General features: G+C 39.2%; 1 protein-coding gene across 1 annotated transcript in view; it reads right to left on the reverse strand.

Annotated features, from left to right (window-relative positions):
* LOC128690544 (hippocampus abundant transcript 1 protein) overlaps positions 1-7,600 on the reverse strand; it is a 593,459-nt gene extending 585,859 nt beyond the window's left edge. The window contains exon 1 of the mRNA XM_070089664.1: positions 7,437-7,600. Coding sequence (XP_069945765.1) covers positions 7,437-7,511 — 75 coding nt within the window. The 5' untranslated portion in view covers positions 7,512-7,600. The remainder of the gene's footprint in view (positions 1-7,436) is intronic.
* Between the last annotated feature and the right edge of the window lie 8,207 nt (positions 7,601-15,807).

Consider the following 15,807-nt stretch of genomic DNA (forward strand, 5'->3'; position numbering starts at 1 on the left):
ATTCATGCAGGAATTCCAGGGGTACATAGAGGCTGAAGAATTCAAACCCCAACAAGTATTCAATTGTGATGAAACAGGTCTGTTTTGGAAGAAAATGCCAAATAGGACCTACATTACCCAGGAGGAAAAGGCACTGCCAGGACACAAGCCTATGAAAGATAGGCTTACTCTTTTGTTGTGTGGTAATGCTAGTGGGGATTTCAAAGTGAAGCCTTTACTCGTGTATCACCCAGAAAATCCCAGTCTTTTCAAGAAAAACAATGTCATGAACAATAGATTGTGTGTGAAAGCTAATCATAAGGCATGGATCACAAGGCAAATTTTCAAAGAGTGGGTTAATGATGTGTTTGGCCCAAGTGTGGAAAAAATACCTCCTGGAAAAGAAATTGCCACTCAAGTGCCTCCTGGTACTGGACAATGCTCCTGCACATCCTCCAGACTTGGAAGACCAAGTGTTGAGGGACTTAAATTTTATAAAAGTGGAGTTCTTGCCTCCTAACACCACTCCTCTCCTCCAGCCCATGGACCAGCAGGTCATTTCTAACTTCAAAAAATTGTACACACAAGCAGTGCTTCAAAAATGCTCTGAAGTGACCTCGGACACTCAGTTGACACTAAGAGAGTTCTGGAGGAATCACTTCACTGTCCTCCACTGCATAAGCCTTATAGGTAAGGCTTGGGAGGGAGTGACTTCCAGGACTTTGAACTCTGCTTGGAAAAAACTGTGGCCAGATTGTGTCCAAGAGAGGGATTTTGAAAAGTTTGAGGCTGACCCTGACCCTGCCAACCCTGTGGATTCTATTGTGGCACTGGGGAAGTCCCTGGAGTTGGAGGTGAGTGGCGAGGAAGTGGAATAGTTGGTGGAGGACCACAGGGAAGAGCTAACCACTGAAGAGCTGCAAGAGCTTCAACTTGAACAGCAACAGACTGCAGCTGAGGAACTTGCTTCAGATGAGGAAGAAGAGGGAGCGAAGGAGGTGCCTTCTTAATTGATTAAGAACATTTGTGCAAAGTGGAATGATGTGCAAAGTTTTGTCAAGAAGTACCACCCTGACAAAGCTGAAACAAGCCATATCTGCAACATGTTTAGTGCCAAAACCCTGTCCAGAGCACTCTGGACAGTTATTTTGTGAGACAGGGGTCCAGTGACTCAAGCTGGTATTAGTGGCATTAAAAGACAAAGAAGGGAAATAACCCCAGAGAAGGCTTTGCTACCTAAAGTCTTTATGGAGGGGGATTCCCCTTCCAAACACTAACTCCTCTCTCTTTCCTCCTCCCTATCTTCCAGAAGCCAGGATTAGCCTTCAATAAAGGTATGCAATATTTATATAATTGTTAAAAAAAATTATTTTTTTTGTGAATATTTTTGTCTGGAACGGATTAATTGTATTTACATTAATTCTTATGGGAAATATTATTTCGGTTTTCGGCCATTTCGGTTTTTGGCTGACCTTCTGGAACGGATTACGGCCAATAACCGAGGGTCCACTGTACAGTATTTTACTAGCAAAACTCCAGTATATCACCTAGATCTAAGCTCTTTCTCCGAAGAATACCAAGGGCTCGTGCTAGCAGTAATTTGCACTTCTTTATAAATATGCATTCCATGAATTTGGTCCAGGTGCTCAGTGAGTGGGCATGTTATCCATTTCTTTTTCAAAATCTATGGGATTTGTACTAAGGTCAGTTAGTTGGTCTGTGCGGCCTTCTGCTGGAGTGAAAAATATTTCTGCATTTTGTACCTTGATGTCATTTAGTGGGTTGCTGAACACTGACTCATACTGTTCTTTTAGGATTTCACTCATTTCCTGTTCATCATCAGTATATGAATCTCCTCTCAATAGTGGTCCAATTCTACTGGTAGTTCTTAGCTTGGATTTTGCATAGGAATAGAAATATTTTGAGTTTCTTGCAATATCCTGTATGGCCCTTTGTTCCCTTTGTACTTCTTCTGTTAGGTATGACATCCTAAGTTTTTGCTCTAATTCAATGATCTCTTGGCTAAGACTATCTTGACTCTGTTGCAGCATATCTGTGTTTTTAAGCAATTCAGTAACCCATTTTCTTCTTCTGTACCATCTCCTACGCTCTCTCTCTCTCTCTCTCTCTCTATCTGATCTGGGGTTTTTCAATGGTACCTTATATGCTTCTAAATTCAGCTTCTCTAGGCAATGGTGGGGATTTAGGGTGCTCATGTCTGATTCCCAGGATATGTCTAATAGCTCTTGGTTTATTTTTTCCCAGTCAGTTCTATGGTTGCTAAAATTAAACTTACTGAACACCATGTCCCTAACATTAGTGATGCAGTTCCCTAACCCTGAATTAATACTCGCTAGAACTTCTATGTTTTGATCAGAGTATACTAGTTTGGAGGCGAGTGGCGAGGACGTGGAAGAATTGGTGGACGACCAGAGGGAAGAGCTAACCACTGAAGACCTGCAAGAGCTTCATCTGAAACAGCATCAGACCACAGCTGAGGAACTTGCTTCAGAGGAGGAGGAAGAGGGAGTGGATGAAGTGCCTTCTTCACAGATTAAGGAGATTTGTGCAATGTGGAATAGGGTGCAGGCATTTGCTGAAAAATATCACCCTGACCAAGCTGAAACAAGCCATCTCTGCTACAAGTTCAGTGACAGAACCATGTCCCATTTTAGGGAAATCTTAAGTGGTGAAGAGACAGAGGATTGTGGACAGTTATTTTGTGAGACAGGGGTCCAGTGACTCTCAAGCTGGTCCTAGTGGCATTAAAAGACAAAGAAGGGAAGTAACCCCTGATAAGGACTTGTTACCTAAAGTCTTTATAGAGGGAGATTCCCATTCCAAACACTAAGCCCTTGCTCACTCCTCCTCCCTATCTTCCAGATGTTTATTTTTCTATTACTAATTTAAGTACTACAGTGGACCCTCAGCTAACGATATTAATCCATTCCTGAAAGCTCATCGTTAGATGAAATTATTGTTAGCTGAATTAATTTTCCCCATAAGAAATAATGGAAATCAAATTAATCCGTGCAAGACAGCCCAAAGTATCAAGAAAAAAAATTTTACCACATGAAATATTAATTTTAATACACACAAACTGACACTTACCTTTATTGAAGATCAGGTGATGACTGATGGGATGGGAGGAGGGGAGTGTGTGGAAGTTGTTAATGTTTAAAAGGGAAATCCCCTTCCATTAGGACTTGAGGTATCAAGTCCTTTTCCAGGGTTACTTCCCTTCTTCTTTTAATGCCACTAGGACCAGCTTGAGTCACTGGACCTCTGTCGCACAACATATCTGTCCATAGAGGCCTGTACCTCCCATTCCTTTATGATTTGTCAAAAGTGGTTCACAACATTGTCATTGTAATAGTCACCAGCACGGCTTGCAATAGCTGTGTGAGGGTGATTTTCATCCATAAAGGTTTGCACTTCAAGCCACTTTGCACACATTTCCTTAATTTCTTTCTTCATATCCATAGTAATTCTCACCCTTTTTCCTGCAGGCTTGGCACTAGAAGCTTTCTTGGGGCCCATGGTGACTTATTTTGCAGGTACAATCACTAAAAACGCTGTGATAATACAAAATGTTCCGATTGTATGTGTGGATGCGACTGCACTCGCTGGCTTGTAAACACTGGCACCCACGGGACAACTAAGGCGCGCTCAGGCCACACATGGACGCGTCTCGAACGAATCGCGTTGGGTGAGTTTTTTAGCATTAGCTGAGGCAAAATTTTTGCGTTAAAATGTATCGTTAGCCGGATTTAACGTTAGCTGATGCCATCGTTAGCTGAGGGTCCACTGTACGTATTTATGTTTGTTGTGTGTATGTAATACTATAATTAATCTATAACATGTATTTTTTGTTAATATTTTTGGGTGTCTGGAATGGATTAATTGAACTTACATTATTTCTTATGGGAGATATTGCTTCAACTTTAGTACGTTTCAACTTTAGTACTAGCTCCTGGAATGGATTAAGTACGAAACTTGAGGTACCACTGTATTTGATTTCCATGGTTTCAGTTACCCGTGGTTTACCACAGCCCAAAAATATTAAATGGAAAATCACATGTTTCAAATTGTGATCCTATGATGGAACGTAGCATTGCAGACACCTGTATAATCAATGAAGCATTAGAACCTCTCCAGCAAATGTCCAATGAGCAAAAATGAAGTAAACAACTTTCTATCATGATGTTTTTCCAAAAGGTTGGAAAACAAACCAAGTCCATAATCAACAATCCACAACCATCAATACCATAATGTCTTACTGTGCATAGTTTATCAATTAAACTTTATCATAGGTACATAAGTAAACGAAAAATGACTTATATGCAGTAGTTCCCCGTATCCATGGGGGATACGTTCCAAGACCTACTGTGGATAGTAGTGAACCCTATATATGTCGTTTTTTTGTTTGTACACATACCTATGGTAAAGTTGAATTGATAAATTAAGCAAAATAACACACACAAGCACACACACACACACACACACACACACACACACAGAGGGAGGGATAACAGGGAAGGCACTACAATGGATCAGGGAATACCTGTCAGGAAGACAACAGCGAGTCATGATACGTGGTGAGGTGTCAGAGTGGGCGCCTGTGATGAGTGGGGTTCCACAGGGGTCAGTCCTAGGACTGGTGCTGTTTCTGGTATTTGTGAATGACATGACAGAAGGAACAGACTCTGATGTGTCCCTGTTTGCAGATAATGTGAAGTTGATGAGAAGAATTCAATCGGATGAAGACCAGGCAGAACTACAAAGAGATCTGGACAGGCTGCAGGTCTGGTCCAACAACTGGCTCCTGGAGTTTAACCCCACCAAGTGCAAAGTCATGAAAATTGGGGAAGGGCAAAGAAGACCGTAGATGGAGTACAGTCTAGGGGGCCAGAGACTACAAACCTCACTCAAGGAAAAGGACCTTGGGGTGAATATAACACTGGGCACATCTCCTGATGCACACATCAACCAAATAACTGCTGCAGCATACGGGCACCTAGCAAACCTAAGAACAGCTCTCGGACATCTTAATAAGGAATCGTTCAGGGCCCTGTAGTGGGTACATTAGGCCCATACTGGAGTGTGCAGCACCAGTTTGGAACCCACACCTAGCCAAGCACGTAAGAAAACCAGAGAAAGCACAAAGGTTTCAACTAGACTGGTCCCGTACCTTAGGGGCATGTCCTACGAGAGGTTAAGGGAAATCAACCTGATGACACTGAAGGACAGGAGAGATGGGGGGATACAATAACAACATACAAAATACTGAGAGGAATCGACAAGGTGGACAGAGACAGGATGTTCCAGAGATGGGACACAGCAACAAGGAGTCACAGTTGGAAGTTTAAGATTCAGATGAATCACAGGGATGTTAAGAAGTATTTTTTCAGTCACAGAGGTGTTAGGAAGTGGAAGAGTCTGAGGAATGAAGTAGTGGAGGCAGGATGAATACATAGCTCTAAGAAGAGGTATGATAAAGCTCATGGAGCAGGAAGAGTGGCCTAGTAGTGGCCAGCAAAGAGGCAGGGCCAGGAGCTGTGACTTGACCCCTGCAACCACAACTAGGTGGTACAACTAGGTGAGTACACACACACACGCACATGCATGCCCACATACACAACACACATCACAACACATACAACAAACACAACAAACACAACACAAACACAACACACACACAACACAAACACAATGCACACACAACACAAACACACAACACACAAAACAGAACACAATACTACACACAATACTACACACAATACAGCACAACACACAAAACACAACACATGCAATAATAATGACAGTAGAACATGATTATGTTACCAATCCAAAAAATTACTTTCCTCTCTTTCTGCAACTTCATATTTTTAGGAATTTTTTATATCTAGTCTTAAACCTATTTACAGCAAGGCTGGCCTTGACATGATTATATAACTTATTCCAGTCTGATAGCACTGTAAAATAGGTGATTGGGGCCTAGCCAACTAATGTAGGTACTACAAAATTGTGTTCACTTTTCCCAAATACAATACTAGTTTTGATGTCCATCCTTTAGAGAATATGAATCAAACCATCCTGGATAATACTTCTTAGTAATTTTGTATATATGGTTTTGTTTCAGCTGCTTAACTCTGTCACTTTTAGCATTTCAGTTTTTGTAGCTTCTGGCCTACATGATCTCTTAGGTCCAGGATGAATCTCACCATATTTTGGTGATTTGTAATCTTTTCAATTTTATTTTGTTAGGATGGAGCACCATTATGATATTGTTTAAGAGCCAGACATAGGGTCTTGTGTGCGTAAGGTGGTAGTACTGTGCCTATCTATAGAGGAACTTTAACCTGGCATTCACTTGTTTTCATAACATTGTTACCTATTAATTCACCTGACATGCAGAAATCAAAGAATATTCCTAGATAGTTTGCAGAAAGTATATAATGCTGAGATAAGTCCCTTATTACACAATACCTTAAAATTATTTACTCCTTTCAAGTTTACATAGTGAACTGAATAGCACAGTTTCAGTTTTCCACAGGAATAATGCCAGTTTGTTGTCTATTAACCACATTTAATTTAGGACTAAGATGCTCTTGCAGACACATACCATTGTGAAAATAGCTACACTGAATGGTTGATTATATTTTCATAAAAGAGAATAGAGCAATCCATAACAGTGTCAAGCAATATATTTTTTTGGGAGCACAACAAAAATAGTGACAACCACTATATCTAGAACTATAAGAATAGTACCGACCACTATTTGCAGAGAACTATTAAAATAGTAGCAACTACTAATACAGAGCAATATGAGAATAGTACCAATCAAATTACATTAAAGAATTATGAGAACAGGTCTAAATACTATATTTAAAGCACTGTGATAATGGCACCAACCAATATATTTACAATACCATAAAATACAGTAGCACAGGAACAATAACTGCAACACTTACCATGATCTGGCAATGTTGCATTAATAATCAAGGTTATGACCAAAGAAAAATTTGGATTAAGCAGGATTTTTTAATTATGGAAATCAAAAATTGAATTTTGGAGGCGTGAGAAATTCATCATTTTCAACAGATAAATACACTTTTGACATTAATGCACTGAATGGTAAACTGGCAGAGAAACAAGAGCTTTATATGACGTATAAATTGCGTAACTGTTATTAAAATTTAATATTGGCGGTGTGAAGGAAATAAATGACCACCATAACTTTCTAAAAGACGTCCATTACAGTATTTATATAAGTACATTACAGGACACTTAACCATCACTTGCAAAGAGCAGCCTGGCCACCTGGAGTCATAAACACAATAGAGGAAGTAGAAATTTAAGCCAGGTTTCCGGGTGAATAATAAAAAAAAAAAGACAATATAACCTGCGGCAAGCTGTTCCCACGTAAACATGTGTAATAAACCCTTTCTACTCACCACCATCCCTTCTTTGACGATGCGACGAGATCGAATTATCGTCCCAGCAACTCTGTTCTTCATTTTGATCACCATGGGAACAGTATATACGGCACTCACTCAAGAATCAACAAATCTATGCACATATTTACCACACTATGACCGCCATACTTGTTGTGCTCTGACGTCACTCATACTTACCAACCCCCTTCAAATATATTGTTTATATCGTAATTGGTGCAACGTTTCGCACATCAAGATACCACGTATAAATTCGAGCTCGACATATAATATTTAAAGAGAGTTAGGCCGGTAGGGGTATTTACACGGAGGAATAATAAAATAAATAGAACAAGTTTCGATTAGCAACTTGATGACGTCATCGACATCCGATGGCTGCTTGGCTCGGGAATCGATACATCTTCACCTATTATAATTAAGCAAAGTTATCACAGCTAACTCCTGTATTACTTAGCAAGTACGTATCTGCATAATGAAAATCAGTAAGTAGAAGATAGGTTCGTAACGGGTGAGACAAGAAACGTATAAATACATTTTTTTTTCATTAGCACAATTTGGGTATACTTGTATTGTATAGCTACCTTGAGCTATATGATATTTTTACAAGGTTACAGCAAGTGTTATGTCTACTTAACACAGCATCAGGCAGCACAGGTAGCTGTACACACGTTTCCTTGCATTACCTGCGAGGAAAGTTCCACTTTAAGCTTCCAGCAGCTCTGCACTTTCTTCTCCATGGCTGCTACCAACACCACTTACTTTAACTATCATCATATACCCCACTATATGCATGATTTTTTTTACCCAGCACTTAAATACTTACAGAGGCTCTTGAGTTTTCTGGCACTGTGACAATTTGCCCAAGATATGACTCCCCGTCCCATTAGATCAATAATTTCTTTTCACAAATTTACATTTTTTTTTAACCTAGAATGTTACCCAGAGTAGGCGACTAATAGGCAAGAATGTGTAGTAGTTCACTCCCATTATTAATATATTTATGGGAATCATTAAACCCGTACGGATCATACAGAGCTTGAGGAAAGGGGGGGGACAAGTTTGATCCGAAGTGGATCTCAGTCCTAAATTGTGACTGTAGGTACTTCATTTAAGTTTAAAGCCTATCGACTGCCCATGGATCATTAAGGTTGCAATTCACCCAGTTACTATGGACTGGGTGGCCCGGTGGTCTGGTGGCTAAAGGTCCCGCTTCACACACGGAGGGCCCGGGTTCGATTCCCGGCGGGTGGAAATTCCGACACGTTTCCTTACACCTATTGTCCTGTTCACCTAGCAGCAAATAGGTACCTGGGTGTTAGTCGACTGGTGTGGGTCGCATCCTAGGGGACAAGATTAAGGACCCCAATGGAAATAAGTTAGACAGTCCTCGATGACGAACTGACTTTCTTGGGTTATCCTGGGTGGCTAACCCTCCGGGGTTAAAAATCCGAACGAAATCTTATCTTAAGACAGCGAAAGACGAGGTAATCAGTCCCCGAGTCTGGAAGCCTCATTAATCTTCTACTCTTACCCAGTTAATATTATGACAATGGGTTTTTAACATGCTAGAAAAATTTTGCTGAGATGTCTTGTGTAGATCCTGTATGTCCAGTTGCTCTAATGATGCAACTTTCCACCTATATCCTTAAGTATTACTCCTGCAGTCCTTGCCAGGACTTACATGTATATATCGCGTATATCATTCAGCAGTTCGGTTTTTGAAACTACTGGTCACTGTTACCTATTTTGTTGGATCAACGAGGTGAAAGTAAAGATGTCATCCTTACGAACAGAGTTGTAATCTCTATTAGTAAGAAAAGCTTTAGTTAGGTTAGGTTAGATTACAAATAGAGCTGTAATTCCTACTAGTTGCCACGCAGTCAGTCCCTGCTCGTAACAAAAGAATCTCTACAAACCTTGGCTCAATAAACATTAAATATAGCACACCAAATATTCAACAACATCTGTCGTACATGTACTGCACTAACACCTGTGAAACAACACGTTTCACTGCTGCGTGATTCTCTCTCTCCCTTTCTCTAACCTTTGTCCTAAATATAGTGCAGAGAGATATATGCTTATTTTCATCCTGTATGATAGTAAACGGCCTCATTAATCTCCTCTATATAGTGTGATTTATAGTAAATACATGTGAAAAAATATACATCCATGAAAAGGCCACCGTAATTGTGAAAAATTGCATTCATCTGAATATATCATTATATACATAACAATAAATGAACATACATAATTATTATTTATCAGTTAGACAAGTAGGAATTTGGGACACATAGGTCGCAAAAAATGTCCCCCTTCGATACCTACCACTGTCATATCCACAATTTGCTCTGGACCTATTAATTACAAATGAAAAATACATCACCAGGAATGCTGGTAAATATATAAATTTGTGGACTGTATATTAAATTAAAAAATGATTATATATAAACACATATACATAACAGAAGGAGAATATCTTAAAATCATAACACTCACCAATTTGACTGGAGATTTATGTGTCATGTACAGGACCCCCCCCCCCCTTTTGCATACATTTATGAAGAATTTACTGGCCAGAAATTAAACATAATTTAGACAGCTTATCTGAGATTCCTGGAGTTGTTCTGTCCTGTCGCCTAATTCTCAAATTATGCAGGAATGCACATCCAACAATTTCGCCTCCTATTTGAGAGGTGTCAGCCCAATTTTAACCTCTAGAGCACGAAAAATTCTTCCCATTATTCACAACGTGTTATTCAATTCAAACAAAATGGCGACTGTCCCTTCTCCCCAGGCTCAGTTTCCCATTTTCTATGACATAAATGTTATTAAATACAGCATGGCCATCTATATACATATAAATACTGAATTTCTGGAAAATATATACAGTATTTTCTACACTGCGGCCGGGCGGATTTCGCTACTAAATGACTCAAATTGCTCATTTGGCAATGGTGGAGGACCTGGGTACATATAGGATCTGGCATCCACACGGCGACATATTACACAAGATTTAATCACCCTTTTTACACTTTGCCGTCCTTGTGGAATCCAGAAAGTTTCCCTAATACAATTTAAGGTATCTTGTACCCCACCATGCATTACATTTTCATGGGCATTTAGAACAATCAAATTTGTTAGATGATGAGTTTTGGGCAGTAAGATAGGGTGTTTAGCATAATCACCCAATTCAGCATTTTGTAACCTACCTCTGCACCTAATTACATTGTTCTCTAAATACAGCCCCAATTTCTCTATTATAGAACCTTTCACAATTTTTCTTTCCTTCATCAATTTAATCTCATTTCCATAGATTTCCTCCTGTACCCTCTTTATCCAATATTCAAGAGGATGTGAAAACTTATATGAAATATTCGTCTTGTTTAGAAATTTAAACACCAATTTAGTTACATTGATTAGTTTGGGTAAAGAAGAATACCTATTTATATCAATGGCTAAGGAAGGACAAACTATTGGAGCGGTGGTCACAGTAATTTCAACAGGAGCAATATACGCCTTTTGTACAGGCCAATTAGCTTTATTTACCAACCAGCTTGGTCCTTTAAACCATGATACAGCATTTACAAATTTAGCATAAGGTAAACCTGGAGACAAGAAATCAGCTGGATTCTCCTCACCAGGTATATGATTAAATGTTAACATATGCTGACCCAAACTATTATACTTCTCTTGCATCTGATTAATTTCAGCGACTCTGTTTTGTACGTACACAATTTTACTGTTTCCATTACGAATCCATTGTAATGATACCTCATTATCAGACCAAATTACAGTGTCGCTAATATTTATCTCCTGCAACTTATTTCTTATATAATTAGCTAATTTGACACCTACATAAATGGCTGTTAATTCCAACTGAGGTAAGGTACATGATTTAATTGGAGACACTTTAGCCCTAGACATAACAAGAGAAATAACACTATTACATTGAAGATAAGCAACTGCTCCATATGCCAATTTTGAAGCATCACAAAAAATGTGGAGTACATTTTTCCCATTTGGATTGGCCACCTGGCGTGGGAACTCCAACATTAGAATTTTTTCATAATCACCAATTAATTCATCCCACCTGTTAATGAATTCCTCAGGTAGAATTTCATCCCAAGCACATTTAAGTTTCCATGCTTCCTGAATTAATAATTTCCCTCTTATAGTAAGGGGTGACACTAAACCTAGTGGATCAAAACATTTGGAAACTTCAGCAAGCAAAACTCTCTTAGTTAATTTATTGGGCATACTGTAATTATTAGGTTTTAACATTAACAAATCTCTCTCAGTATCCCAATTTAAACCCAATACATTACTACATTTTGGCACTTCATCTCCAGGGTAATCTTTACTTATTTTGTCCTTCAATTTGGACGAATTACTATTCCATTCTCTCAGAGGCATATTTGCACTTTGCATTGTTTTATTAGCCTTTCCATAAGTCATTAACAGTTCCTCATCAGTTGACGTCACACCCAGGAAATTGTCCACATAAAATTGTTTGCTCCTTACTTTACTCAATGGACTTCCCGTACATTTAAGGTGTGCATTTATCGTCGCTTGAAGTAGGAACGGACTGGATGTAGCACCAAATAATACGCTCTTAAAGCGAAAGGTTTTCAGAGAGCTAAGTGGGTCAATAGGATTCTCAGCCCATAAGAAGCGGGTACAATCCCAGTCAGCCTCTTGTAAACCCACTCTTAGGAAAGCTTTACTTATGTCAGCCGTAAAGGCATAATTTTTCATCCTGAAATTTAATAAGATATCTCCTAATTTTTCCGTCAACGACGGACCTGTCATCAGACAGTCATTTAAACTAGGTACATTTTTGCTACTCCTGGCACTACAATTAAACACAATCCTCAAATGAGTGGTCTTAGAATCCTTCTTCACTCCATGATGTGGCAAATAGTGACCATAAATTTTGGCTTGCTCAGGAGGTACCTCTTCTATAAATTTATTAATTAACTGCTCAGCAATTATATCATTATAGGCAGTTAACAATTCTGGTGTCTTACTCAGTTCGCGGAGCTGAGCCTTTAACTGTCCATATGCCATTCTGTAATTAGTGGGAAATTCTGGATGGTTCAGTCTCCACGGAAGTCGTACCCAGTATTGCCCAGATTCAAATTTTGCATCTCTCAGGTATTGTTCTTGAGTAAAAGAATCGTCTGGACTTTCTTCATTTACATTTATTGCAATGCTGTCTAATTCCCACAATTTATGCACTGGCTCAACACCATCCTCTACGAAAGAATTATACTGGGGCACGACTTCATGAGTAAGACACACAGTTATGGTATTTGTAGTTTCCTCTAGTCATGAATTATTATTACGAGGAATCCTACCATACATTACATGGCCTCCTGCAGTCTTCAAAAGGGTGACACCACATTTCTTTACCATACCCTTTACAAAGGAGGCATAATAGTCACTACCTATCAAAATATTTATTGGGCCTACAGAATCATCACTTACACCAGAAGGTGCTAAATTTACATTATGTGCGAGTCTTTCTGTAGCTTTACTAAGCCCTACTGTAGATATTTTCTCTGGAAGTCTATCTACAATTACTGCATTAACACGTTTTTTCTCATTGCCCGACCTGACAGTTACATAAACAGTGTCAAACAATTGAGCTCTTTTATCTGAGAGAAAACCAGATAATTTTAAAGTTGTGGGATCTCCCATCTGTACTTTCATACCATCAAGACATTTACGTTTTATGAAAGTACGCTGGGATCCCTGGTCCAATAATGCAGTTACATTTTTTTATTTTTGCCTTTTATCATCAATTTTTACCTGTAACACAGGTAAGGCTACTTCAGCAAAACCATCATTATTAACATTAGCAGAAATTTTTACATTAGCTACTGTTGTGTCAGGATTGTCAACATTATCATTATCAACATTATCATATAGACCTTTACACATGACTATATGGTGTCTTCCTTTGTGGCATTGATAACAGAAGTTTAATTTGGCATAACAATCCTTTACATTGTGATTACCTAAACATCTGATACATCTGTCAAGTTCCTCCAATCTTTTCTGATTCCCACAGGCTAGGTCACTCCTGTCATGCACAGCTGCTTTAAAAATTTACCAAAATTCCTCCCAATTTTCACCAGGATTAAATACAGGCAAACACAATTCTGTGAGTTTTGGCAAAGACATCTTATTTGTTGGAGCTGACTGATTAACTGCCTGGTTTACACATTTTAATTTATTCAAGGCCTGACTTTTACAAGAAAGAATCTTTTCCTCTAATTCATAATACTGATTAATCATGAGATCTATTTCCGTCTCATCTACACAGTTTACTAATAAATCTCCTTCATATTTGTTGTAATATAATTTGTATGAATCATATCTATTTCCTAAAGCATCTAAATACAATTTTAAATCATCAGTATTCACAGTTTCTTGATTCATTAATTCCAAGCACTTATTATATGCCTTGGTTACATGAACTTTTCTAGCCTGTAGTGATGCTTTCTTTAATCAGATTTAATCAACATTTAATCATATACCTGGTGAGGAGAATCCAGCTGATTTCTTGTCTCGAGGTTTACCTTATGCTAAATTTGTAAATGCTGTATCATGGTTTAAAGGACCGAGCTGGTTGGTAAATAAAGCTAATTGCTCCTGTTGAAATTACTGCGACCACCACTTCAATAGTTTGTCCTTCCTTAGCCATTGATATAAATAGGTATTCTTCTTTAACCAAACTAATCAATGTAAGCAAATTGATGTTTAAATTTCTAAACAAGATGAATATTTCATATAAGTTTTCACATCCTCTTGAATATTGGATAAAGAGGGTACAGGAGGAAATCTATGGAAATGAGATTAAATTGATGATGGAAAGAAAAATTGTGAAAGGTTCTATAATAGAGAAATTGGGGCTGTATTTAGAGAACAATGTAATTAGGTGCAGAGGTAGGTTACAAAATGCTGAATTGGGTGATTATGCTAAACACCCTATCTTACTGCCCAAAACTCATCATCTAACAAATTTGATTGTTCTAAATGCCCATAAAAATGTAATGCATGGTGGGGTACAAGATACCTTAAATTGTATTAGGGAAACTTTCTGGATTCCACAAGGACGGCAAAGTGTAAAAAGGGTGATTAAATCTTGTGTAATATGTCGCCGTGTGGATGCCAGATCCTATATGTACCCAGGTCCTCCACCATTGCCAAAGGAGCATGTACAATTAGTGAAACCATTTGATGTAACAGGTGTAGACTATAGTGGTCCAATAATTTTAACAGGTACGTCAAATGGCGGTCCACTGAAAGTGTATGTTTGTTTGTTCACCTGTACTGCTACTAGGGCAGTTCATTTAGAAGTAGCACAGGACTTGTCTGCAGAACAGTTTACACAGCTGTTTCGAAAATTTGCAGCTAGGAGATCCTGTCCGAGGTTGATGATTTCGGATAATGCCACAAATTTTGTAGCAGGTGCTCAACACTTGATAGAATTAAATAAGAATAACGATGTTCAATCTCTGTTAAACCAGCGAGGGTGTACCTGGAAATTTATTACTCCTAGAGTCCCTTGGCAGGGGGGGCTGTACGAAAGACTGATAGGCACAGTGAAGAGGTGTCTCCGCAAAGTACTTCACCGGAAAAGAATTAATTTGGAAGAATTCCGTGCAGTGTTAGTGGAGGCAGAAAATCGTATAAATAATAGGCCTCTCTCGTACATGAGTGATACACCTGATGCAGATGTATTAACACCTTCTCACCTAATATGTGGAAGGAAATTGGGGGCCCGGTGGCCTGGTGGCTAAAGCTCCCGCTTCACACACGGAGGGCCCGGGTTCGATTCCCGGCGGGTGGAAACATTTCGACACGTTTCCTTACACCTGTTGTCCTGTTCACCTAGCAGCAAATAGGTACCTGGGTGTTAGTCGACTGGTGTGGGTCGCATCCTGGGGGACAAGATTAAGGACCCCAATGGAAATAAGTTAGACAGTCCTCGATGACGCACTGACTTTCTTGGGTTATCCTGGGTGGCTAACCCTCCGGGGTTAAAAATCCGAACGAAATCTTATCTTATCTTATCTGCCCCTGTCTATAGAGATAATCCGGAAGAAAGTGATGAAGATTACAATGATACGGCAGTGTTGTGTAATAAATTTAAAATGTTAAATAAAGTAATTGATCATTGGTCTAATGTGTGGTGTAAGCAGGGCCGGATTACCGCATAGGCAAACTAGGCATTTGCCTAGGGCCCCGCGCATTTGGGGGCCCCACAGTCATAAGAACATAAGAACGAAGGAACACTGCAGAAGGCTTACTGGCCCATGCGAGGCAGGTCCAAGTCTCCTACCGGCTTAAGCCAATGCACCCA

Source organism: Cherax quadricarinatus, chromosome 29 (genome assembly GCF_038502225.1).
Source record: "Cherax quadricarinatus isolate ZL_2023a chromosome 29, ASM3850222v1, whole genome shotgun sequence".
NCBI classification, from domain to species: domain Eukaryota; kingdom Metazoa; phylum Arthropoda; class Malacostraca; order Decapoda; family Parastacidae; genus Cherax; species Cherax quadricarinatus.